Source organism: Genypterus blacodes, unplaced genomic scaffold (genome assembly GCF_046128005.1).
Source record: "Genypterus blacodes isolate CSIRO-AG114 ecotype Tasmania unplaced genomic scaffold, CSIRO-AGI_Gbla_v1 ptg000129l_1, whole genome shotgun sequence".
Classification (NCBI taxonomy): Eukaryota; Metazoa; Chordata; class Actinopteri; order Ophidiiformes; family Ophidiidae; genus Genypterus; species Genypterus blacodes.
This window is the reverse complement of record NW_027466931.1, coordinates 676,295-687,315: the sequence shown is the minus strand read 5'-3', so window position 1 is coordinate 687,315 and position 11,021 is coordinate 676,295. Positions and strand designations below refer to the sequence as shown.

The window sequence follows — 11,021 nt, the reverse complement described above, 5'->3', positions numbered from 1 at the left end:
CTCTCGCTCTCTCTCTCTCTCTCTCACTCTCTCTCTCCCCCTTCCCCCGCCCCTCTCTCTCTCTCTCTCTCTCTCTCTCTCTCTCTCTCTTTCTCTCTCTCGCTCTCTCTCTCTCTCCCCCTTCCCCCGCCCCTCTCTCTCTCTCTCTCTCTCTCGCATGGACTTCAGCTCTTCCTCTTTCTTCAGAAGCTCGCCCACCCCTTTTACTTTTTCCTCTCTCTTCCTGTTTCCCATCAGGAGCAGCTTTCCTTCTCTCACCTCTCCCAAAGCTTCTGCGTCGTGACTGATCTTCTCGTTCGACTTTTGTCCTCGTCTCAGGTAGTGTTCCACCCCACCATGGCGCCTCCTGGCCGCTGTGTGAGAGGCAGGAAGTGTTTGGGATCATTTGTACTGACACTGGCTGAAATGAAACATGAAATGAACCATAGACAGTTACATCTCTTTGGAAGGTTTCTGTATCCATGGCCTCATAGATGCAAGTTCTAAACTCAACTTTAATGTAACTTACAACCTTTTTAGGAATGCAGGTTGCAAAAATCCTTTAAGATTCGTCCAAAAAAATAAGTCATGTCATAAAGTTTGCTTGATTTGTGACTTACAACAACAACAACTGCATTGATGCACCACCGGACAGCAAGAGGCGGAGCCATAAAGAAATGATCTGAAATGACATAAGAAAAAGTGGGTCGGGTTGGTTTAATAAATAAAAACACATTTAACAACCTCATCAGCCTCTCTGACAGGACAGGACGTCGGCCTGAGAGAACACTAACAAACTCTTCCTCATCGGAGGAAATCTGAGCAGCACAATTTGCCCACCGAGCAGAAGGTAAGAGCGCAAACATTTACTATCTGATGCAATTTAAGGAATATTTCTATACATTTTCAAAAAACTAATTCAACATCAGGAAATTGTGGATTTTAATTTCATTTATTCAGTTTGTCGATGAATGTGGCAGCAAATACTCAACAGAAAAAACTAAAAATGTGCTCTTCATCAGAGAAGATGAAGTCCATAACCAAGATGGGTCCACATGTGCTCAAAGGGATATTCTGTGAGTGTTTTCCAATTCAAGCCAATGAAATATCACAAGCAGCTAAACTGAGTCTTCCTGAATTAAAGTCACCTTTCTGTCCATTAATGTGTTCTTGCATCAACTTACAGCGTTCATACAAATATTTGAGTGAAAACATGAAGTGGATTTAACTGGAAGTCAATTTCAAGATTCAAACCAGTTTAAACATACAGAAGCTGCAGAAACACATCGATGGATTAGAGAAGTTTGGTTCTGGGTTATATTATAATGATCTGATCATCTTAATTGTTTTCATTGCTTTAGCTTTTGCTTATTTGACTTTTTTAAACTGTAGATCACAGACTCTACATTGCTGTAGTCGGTCTTTTCGCTGTCCCCTCATCTATTGTTTCCCCTTATGCGGTCATGACTGTCATAATGAGCATACACTCTACATAGTTCTGCTTTTGGTTTCATCACTATATGATGAAATAAAGGGGTCAGGTTTTCCAGACTTTCCAGGAGGACATGTGACAGCTTCACAAAAGAACTGAATTAGAGAACGGGAGGACATTCAGGGAGGCAGTAGTCGAGTGGGTAGAGCTTCCGCTTGGGAACCAGAGGGTTGCGGGTTTGAGTCCCTGTCGAGGTGCCCCTGAGCAAGGCACCTCAATTGCTCCCCCCTCTGCGAAGGGTGGTAATGTAATGTAGGTCGCTTTAGATAAAACCGTCTGCCAAATGATCGTACTGTAATGTAATGTAATGCAAAACAAAACCACCAAGGATCATCTTGGGTTTTTATGTGTTTGTGTTTCCTCCACTAGGCGTCACTGTTCTGCTGCTTGAGATGATCCAGCACCATCCAGCTTCTGCCCTGAAGGAACATCTGGCTGAATGTCTGAAGGACAAAGACTACAATGAGCTGCTGCACACTGTGAAGAACGGCCTTCCTCACATCAACGCGTCGCATCACGTTGCTATCGTCGGGGCGGGGATGGCCGGACTGACAGCAGCCAAATTACTGCACGACGCAGGACACAGAGTACAACAAAGACTAATTCATATTTCATTGGGGGGGTTATTGATAAATGAATTTTACCACTCTATTTTTCATCTCAATTCAAGGATGCATGAAAGAAAAAGGAAGAATTAAAGTTTAGCTACTTTCAGGTCGCATTTCAAATGTTAGCTGCAGATTTGCATTACACTACTCTGAGTGGCAGTCATACCAACAACACTTTCTGGTCCAGCAGCCAGCCAGTGGAAAACTTGCACAAAGCCATGTGTCCACTAACTGGTGGAGTCCAAGCGCCAACAGTCTCACGACAGCTGGCCAAGATTCTGTTCCACTTTGCACAGATTCTTTGCACTTGGCCATCAATGATAATCTTTAGCCTATACATGCTCATGCTCCTTATTGGCTAACAGATTCAGTATGCTGTTTTTTGTTTTGTTTGAATAGGTGACCGTGTTAGAGGCCAGCGGTCGAGTGGGAGGACGAGTGGAGACGTACAGGAATGAACAAGAAGGCTGGTACGCTGAATTGGGAGCCATGAGGATCCCAAGTTTTCACCAGTGAGTTGGCACAACATGTATTGAGAAGCAATTACAGAATTTATTTATACATTTGCCACTCAGCAGTAAATTGTTGAATGCTACAACATTAATTCATCTTACAGTGAAACAAAATACTACCTCTCTCAACAGCATTGTCCGATGGTACACGAAAGAACTTGGGGTCAAGCTGAACAAGTTCACCATGAGTGACATGAACACATTCTACCTCATAAAGGGGCTACTAAAGAGGACGTACGCAGTGGAAGCAAACCCCGACATCCTGAAGTACAAAGTACCGAAAAGAGAGAGAAAAATGTCAGCTGAGAAGCTGCTGCAGCGAGCTCTGCAGAAGGCAAGGCGAAGGAATTATTTACTCCTTAAATCAAATTTACAGCATCATCGTGATGATGGTCAGGGTAATATGTGACACAAGGGAAATTGTTCTATTTTGTAGGTGAAAGATAAAGTGGAGGCAGATGGCTGCAGAGCTGCACTGAGAAAATATGACCGCTACTCTGTGAAGGTATAGCACAACATGGTCCATGGGCAAATCACTTGAAGACTTAAATGTGAACTGAGGATTGTGGAAATTATTACTTCCAGGTTGAAGTTACATTGCAAGTGTAGATGAGGTCAGGAAACCAAATAATGATGGATTAAATCTAGCCTGGATGATTTAATTGTAAACGAGAAGATTATTATTATTATTATTATTATTATTATTATTATTATATGAGGCAGTGGTTCCCAAACTTATTCCCCCCTTATATAGATCACAAGTTTTTCGCGCTATAGCCAGTGTGTGTGTAGTGTCCAGGAGAGGGCCTCAGTGATGTGTGTCCTAAGGAACTTAAAGCTGCTGGCCCTCTCAATCTCAGCTTCACTGATGTCGATGGGGCAGTGTCGGTGGTCTGCACATTAAGTCTCCAGTGGATATTTGGCCAACCCAGGGTTACTGGTTGGGGTAGGTGCAAACAATAGCTTTTGGGGCAATGTCGTCAATGCGCTTACTTACTGAATATAGCCTACGACAGAGTCTGTGTATTCATTGATGTTCCCGTCTGCTGCATCTTCAAACATCTGCCAGTCGGTTGTCTCAAAGCAGTCCAAAAGTGTTGCCTCCTCCTCATTGCAGTGGCACCGGCCACCTGATCTTCCATCCCCCCACCCCTATGGGATGTAGCAGTGATCCAGAGTCTGCTCTCCCCTAGTTGCAAAGCTAATGTGTTGATGGTATTTTGGGGGAAGTTTCTTCATATTAGCTATGTTGAAGTCTCCCAAAACATTAACGCAGCCTCAGGATGTGCGTACTCCAGACCATTTATGATCCTGTACAGTCCGTCCAGAGCTACAGATTTATCAGCCTGCAGTGGGATGTAGATGGCTGCGCAGAGGACAGAGCTAAACTCGGGAGGTAAAAGGGTCTGGCTTTGATGGTCAGCAGCCCCAGGGCCTGGGAGCAGTGGGTTTTTAAGTGCTGGTAAAGTGTGAAGAGGGTCCCCAGCCACATCTCCGTGAATGCCAGTACACAGCAGTTCTAAATGTCCCGTTGATGTTTAATACATGCATGTAGCTCGTCTACCTTGTTATCCAGGGACTGTACATTGGCTAGCAGAACCCTGGGCAGAGGAGGCTTGTTGTTTCTCTGTCGGGTTCTGCACAGAGCCTGACGCGCTTCCCTCTCTTGGTTTTCCTCCTCCGACATGCGAGTAGACAGAGGATCCACAGGAGTGTCTCGACTGCAATGTCAAAAGTCGGTTTAAAGTCTGCATTAGCTGATGAACATAATATCAGAAGTGTTTGTCTATCATACTGGATGTATGATAGTGCTGTTCGTTCTCACATTTTGGTTTTGCATGAATAGGAGTATCTGTTGGAAGATAGCGGTCTGAGTCCAGCAGCAGTGAGGATGATTGGAGACCTGCTGAATGAACAGAGCATGATGTACACAGCGCTGACCGAGATGATCTATGACCAGAGTGACATCAGCGATGATACCAAGTAAGAAAACTTAACTGTAGAACAATAAACCGACAATTGTTAATGCTACATGTAAGGTAAAGCTTCATTCTTTAAGGATTAAATCTTATGGAGAAAAGGGGTGACGGAATCAATCAGTCACCTTCACATTTGGCATTTGAGGTTTGAAGAAACAGGAATCGGCTGTTTCTTTGCTGAAGACTTGATTTGATATGTTTTTGCATTAACATTTAGACCTGAAGAGAGCAATGCAAAAACAAAAAAGTAAAAATACAACATTCAATGGAAATATTTGAATGTTATTGGAGTTGAATATTGTATTTCAATTTAAATGTACTTGGTTGCTTTCCATTTTTGTTCCGGATATCATGGGATTCACACTAACCAGTGGACACAACAATACAGTGGATTCCTATATTAAAATATTAATTGATGTCTTGTGACTGTAAAGGTACTATGAAGTGACTGGTGGGTCAGACCTTCTAGCCAAAGCTTTCCTTGGTGTGCTCGATGTCCCCATCCTCCTCAACTCCAAGGTCAAAGGCATCAGTCAATCAGATAAGGGAGTGATCGTTTCTTATCAGACAGACGATCATTCCTCTTTGACTGATCTATCTGCAGACCACGTCCTGGTCACAACCACAGCCAAAGCAGCCCTCTTCATGGACTTCCAGCCACCTCTTTCACAAGAGAAGATGGAGGCCCTGAGAGCGGTGCACTACGACAGCTCCACTAAAGTCATCCTGACCTTCAGCAAGAAGTTCTGGGAGAAGGACGGCATCAGAGGAGGGAAGAGCATCACTGATGGACCGTCTCGTTACATCTACTACCCCAGCCACAGTTTCCGGGAAAACCAGACCATCGGTGTCCTGCTCGCCTCGTACACCTGGTCTGATGACTCCCGCCTCTTCCAAGGTGCGAGCGATGAAGATCTGAAAGAGCTAGTTCTGAAAGATTTGGTGCAGATGCATGGCGAGGAAATCAGGGCATTTTGCACAGGAGTGGTGGTAAAGAAGTGGAGCCTAGATCCTTACAGCCTGGGCGCCTTCGCCCTCTTCACACCTTTCCAGCACTTAGAATATGCTAAGGAGCTGTTCAGAAGTGAGAAGAGGGTGCACTTTGCGGGAGAACACACCGCATTTCCTCACGCGTGGATCGAAACGGCCATGAAATCTGCCATCAGGGCTGCAACGAACATCAGCAGAGAGGCAAACCTGAACCACAAGTCCACTGAGGCTCATGTAAGAGACGAGTTCTAGGGTAGATAAGTGTCACCGTTTGGTTTGGTATCGTCGCCGCTATATGGAATTTGCAAGCAATATCTCATCCTCAATTATATCTTATATATCGCATATCTCATCCCCTAATTAATTTCACCTCACTTCTTTCTCAGTTCAGACAAAAATATATGTTCTTCCTGTAACCTTACTAGTAAAGAAGTATAGCTGTTTTATCTTGTATTTCATTCGTAGATCATTGATCCTTTATTTGACAATAAAAGTTTTCCATGTGATGCCACGGGTCATGTGATATCTTGTCCACATTGGTAAGCAACTCAATGAGGTCTCTAAACTGTCAGATGGGTATGTCACATTCTTTTACTGACAACATTAAGACCGGAGTGTTCAAAAGAACTCTCTGATATGAAAACCTCCAGTGAGTCGACCTGGACAAAATCAGCACCAGTTTCTCAAGCAATAAAGGAACCAGAGAGCTCAAAGTTTAGGTTGTTCCAAACTGTTAAGGCCGTCATAAACAAACAAACAAACATAAAGTTTGACAACAATAATAATCAAGATGCCATGTACAACTTATTTCACTTCTACTTATCACATCAAGACTGTGCCTGTAAACTGGCTAATGTTCTGGTACAAAAATGTCTCTTTAGCACAGCTAGCATTACTGGTTGTGAAGAAGCATAAGAATGAGCCAACAGGTGGCTAACCCCTCCTGCGTTTTCAGACTGTTCATGAAAATTTGCCATGAGCAGTGAAGCTGAAAGCGTTCTTTTCTTTACCCTGTTCTTGATGGCAGTTGGTGAACAAAGTGGCAAATTACTGCCATCATTGGAAATGTATCTTGGGTTCTTGAGTCCCAGCTGTACAAACACCTCTTTTCTTTCTGTGATCGCATATTTATTGTTGAAATTGCCCAAAAAAAGTGTGTTGTTTTACCGCAAAAAAAAGGGATTTGTCCAGAGTCAAACATTACTCCAGCTAACCGATGCTAAAAGGGAACTCTTAATACTATTGTATGTCAAAAACATCTGTTCACATCGACTCTGCATCAACAGAATTCAATGAGCCCCATTTCCTGGTAGCTCAAACAACGGCTCTGAGAGAAGATCCAAGTCGAAGTGTGGTTTATAAATCGTCCACCTTCAACAGCAGGTTAATCAGCAGGCCGTTGAGTGTGAAACTGTTCATTTAGGAAGCTCACTGAAGATGTTGTCGATGAGTGTCTGATATTTTATTTATTGCTTGTTGCTTATTGCTATAAATACTGCGATATATATGACCGGCAAATTGCTGATGTTGGTTAATGAACCAGAGCAAATTTTTCTGGCACTTAGAGGAGCTTCTGTGGCATCTTGGGATCGATTAAAAGCTTTAAATTATCTAGATGAATATTTCTACATTACAGATGATGTGTTTGTTAGCTCTAGTCTTAAATTATTTTAAGTCACTCCATTTGTCTAATAAGAGTCATTAGTTAATCCACAGTTGAAAAACTCATAATTAGTTAATTTTGATGGAATACAAAACACTATCAAATAAAAATTCCTTTACATATCTTATGATTGCAATGAAAGAGAAACAGGAGTGATCCATGCTTCCTGTCCCCAAAAAAGCAACAAAAAGAACTTCACAATCAAGCAGAATGTGTACAAAGTGTGGCACCAATAAACTGCAGCAGCTGAAGAATTTTGGCTTTAAACAGTTTTTTACAAAATATTTTTCTGTAGGATTTCACAAAGTGATGCTCGACGCAGGAATGGCACTTCCTACCCTGCATGTTTCATTGAAGAAATAGTATGTGTGCATTGAAAGTTCGGCGGGAAAAAACTTCTGGAGGTCGCAAAAAGAAAAAGTTTGAGAACCACTGACCTAAGCCTTAAAGATTCACAATAAATCTTAATTATCAATTAAAATGATCTAATTAATTAATTAATTAAATGGGAATAATTTAAAGATTAGTTTTGAGCTCGAAATCAATCAAATCAAACCAGGGGTCGTTTTTCAGGCCAAGCATCCCCAAACTGATGGAGAGATGGAGCGGGACCCCCTACTACATATATTGTGTTTTGTATCTAACTGGGCCTAGTGCCATGTACAAACATAGATTTTCTCATCAATGTCTGTTGACCTTGGAGGGATTTGAGACTAGTTTGAAAGTATTCAACAAGTTTGTCTTTTGAGTGGCTGTGGGTTGTCTCCAAGTGACGCTGCAGCTTTGATGGCTTCATAGATTTGTTTGACAGCACAGTAGATCAAATAACACACATTGGTAATTGATGAACGATAACATCTTCTGCCTCCATTCATCCGTTCACTACCATGTTGGATTCATGTCATTGTGTATTTAAAGCAGTGGTCTCCAACCTTTTTGCCTCAGAGCTACTTTGACAAAACAAAAGTGTCCGAGAGCTACTCGTGTTTTACATTATTAGTAACATTTGTCTACATGACTGATTCTCCACCGAGACCAGCTGAATAAGCGTCTTCTGTGTGAACATTTACAAAATTTTGATATCCAACACTTCAAATTCAGCAACATAAGCTTGTTTTTTTCTGTATACATTTTTAGTGTCTAGCTCACACTAATGAATTCACATCATATTAATCTCAAAGGAAACAAAACAAAGTTATTACTGATTTTACTAATACTAAACCTTTCATATGTCACATTTTCTGTCTGTCCACATATCACTGTCACAATTTCCCTTCACATTCCCTGTAATTCAGGGAAGTCCCTGTAGTTCCCATAACATCTGTCCATCAGATGGTATGCTCCCATTGTTCACCTAAAAGAGCTGGCTTTTTGAGCGATCGCTAACGACACATCAAGCCCTGCTAGCAGCCAAAAAGTCCCGTGAAAAGTTGCTGTGGACTGAGGTGAAGTGGCGCTCCACAGACGCGTTCGCAACGCAAAAGAGACACACACACTCATCATTCACTTTCGTAATTTTTTTTATTCCTTATAAAAACAGTAGGTGTTGTCTTAATCAGGGCGGTCATCCTCAAATCCGGCGTGCGGTCGCTAGCCGAATGTGACGGTGCCACGTAATCAAACATGACAGCAGTGTTATTTGTTGGATTGACAGCTGATTGGCTTACTATTGTTTTGTGATAAAAGGGGGCGGGATGTCTGAGAATTTGGTTGGATAGAAATCTTAACAGCTTCAACAAGTGACGTGTTGGCAAATGTACGTATTCTTTCTTCTTTTGCGAGCTACTCAGAAACGGCCGGCGAGCAACTGTTGGAGACCACTGATTTAAAAACTTTTAAATTTGTGGGCAAAAAAATTGTTTAAAAAAAAACAAAAACACGTTAAAAATTGTCTACTCAACCACAAATTTTGCGACCCCCCTACAGTATCTCCACGGTGGACCCCCTCTTGAAGACCCCTGATATAGACCAAACCCATTTGAGCCAACTACATGTTTTGTTTCTGTTTCAAATGTTCACCTTTTTTTCATTTTATTTACTGTTTTGCTATTATTGGCTGCCAAAGATGAGTGGCCCTGGCTCATTTGTCACAAAGAGCTGAATGAATACTATAACCAAAGTTGGTGGACATGTGACCTATGTTAACATTGTTGATATACACTGACAGGGCGGAGACTGTTCTAGTCAATAACCTGGGCTACTCAGCCTTGATGGAGGAATGCTTGTCTGAATCAAAGCCAGCAGCGCTGCACCAAAATAAAAGTAGATTCACCAAAATAAAAGAAGGGGAGAGTCTCCTGGTTCATGTGTTAGATGTGCGTGATACTCACTCAGTCAGGCAGCAGTGCAGCATGGAGGTCACAGCGCTCTGCATCACACTGTGTGAGTAAACTCCTATCATTCTTTAAATGTTCAGTTTTTTTTGTTTCAGGATTTGTAAACTAATGACTCTAATGACACCTAAATGTATGTAATATGAAGCATATGAAATTTTATATGAATGTCCAACATCAGTATCACGAGAGTGCACAATTAAGGTCAATGGTGCTTCCATATTCTCATAATCTCAAATCTGCTGTGACAAAGTAGTATGAACTAACAAACGTGAATATGCAACTATAAGCAGCCATTATACGTTCTGCTCTGCTCTCTCTACAGGCATATATGTCTCAATGCTGACGATTCCTCGCCTCGGTTACGTTCACAGTTCTGGTAAAGTTACTTATGGTCGTTGATACGCAAAATCAGCCACATTTTGTCAAATTTTCTTTGCATTCACGCAGATATATTTCTTCAGTTTCAACAGCTGTTGAAAGTTAAATCAGAAGTACAACGTGGAAGTTTTCGGTTCACAGATTTACATTGATGATGTTCAGACTCCACTTAAAATATAATTTCATAAGGGAATGTTGTGTTCAACTGCATAGCTTTTGTCAAATATTCCTAAATTGTATATGTGCTGTTTACATGGGGATTTATCTGCAATATACAAAAGTTAAACACCCCTATTTCTATGGAAAATATACATCGTTTGGCACAGAGTGGAGAACAGTGGGCCCTGCTGCAGCCCCTATAGTCATTTTAAACACTTGGTTGTAATTTGACCTCAAGTTTTTCTGTCCCTCTCCATTGTTCCCAGTTGCCGCTGTGTTCCCTCACATTGTACCGTCACGGCTTCAGTTCTTCCAGTACGAAACCATCTCGTTCACCTGCGAGGGCTTCAGCAGATCTGCTACATTTAGAGCAATGAGAAAGATCATGGGAGGCGAGACAATATGCGGCAGTACGGTTGAGATGTCTGCCAGATCTTGCACCATTCAAAACGCCTACCCATCAGAGAGCGGAGAATACTGGTGTGAAGCAGCAGGGGGCCAAAGAAGCAATACCCTCAACATCATCATCACTGGTAAGTAACAGTGTTTCCAATGATTATGCACACAATCATTTTTGTGTAACATCTTTACTTTTCATAAGTAGGCAATGTGATCATGGAGAATTCAGCTCTTCCTGTAAGGAAGGAAGATGACGGCGCTGCCGACACAAAGTGAATTCCTCCGATATCTCCGCCAATTTCTACAAAGACGGCAACCTCGTTGGAAATAGCTCCACGGGGTAGATGACCATCCAAAACTTCTCCAAATCTGATGAAGGACTCTACAGGTGCAGCATCCCTGGATCTGGAGAATCAGCAGAGAGCTTAATGACTTTCGAAGGTGAGACTCAACAATTACAGATTTAATTAAAGTGACTGTAGGAATCAGAAGTAAGTTGAAGCATTTCAGTGTCAAAATACAAATT

At 42.0% G+C, this 11,021-nt stretch overlaps 1 protein-coding gene across 3 annotated transcripts; it reads left to right on the top strand.

Annotated features, from left to right (window-relative positions):
• Positions 1-702: 702 nt before the first annotated feature.
• LOC143010619 (L-amino-acid oxidase-like) lies at positions 703-6,069 on the top strand. Of its 3 annotated transcripts, none has more exons than XM_076162992.1 (8): positions 703-829; positions 1,002-1,055; positions 1,841-2,058; positions 2,479-2,591; positions 2,724-2,925; positions 3,028-3,096; positions 4,438-4,574; positions 5,005-6,069. In XM_076162992.1, the coding sequence occupies exons 2-8, from the start codon at positions 1,007-1,009 to the stop codon at positions 5,810-5,812; spliced, it is 1,596 nt and encodes a 531-aa protein (XP_076019107.1). In that variant the 5' UTR covers positions 703-829; positions 1,002-1,006; the 3' UTR covers positions 5,813-6,069. The 3 variants fall into 3 exon arrangements, with proteins under 3 accessions (XP_076019107.1, XP_076019109.1, XP_076019108.1); XM_076162993.1 differs by having other exon boundaries at positions 725-829; positions 1,007-1,055; XM_076162994.1 differs by lacking the exon at positions 1,002-1,055 and having other exon boundaries at positions 719-829.
• The last annotated feature ends 4,952 nt before the right edge of the window (positions 6,070-11,021 follow it).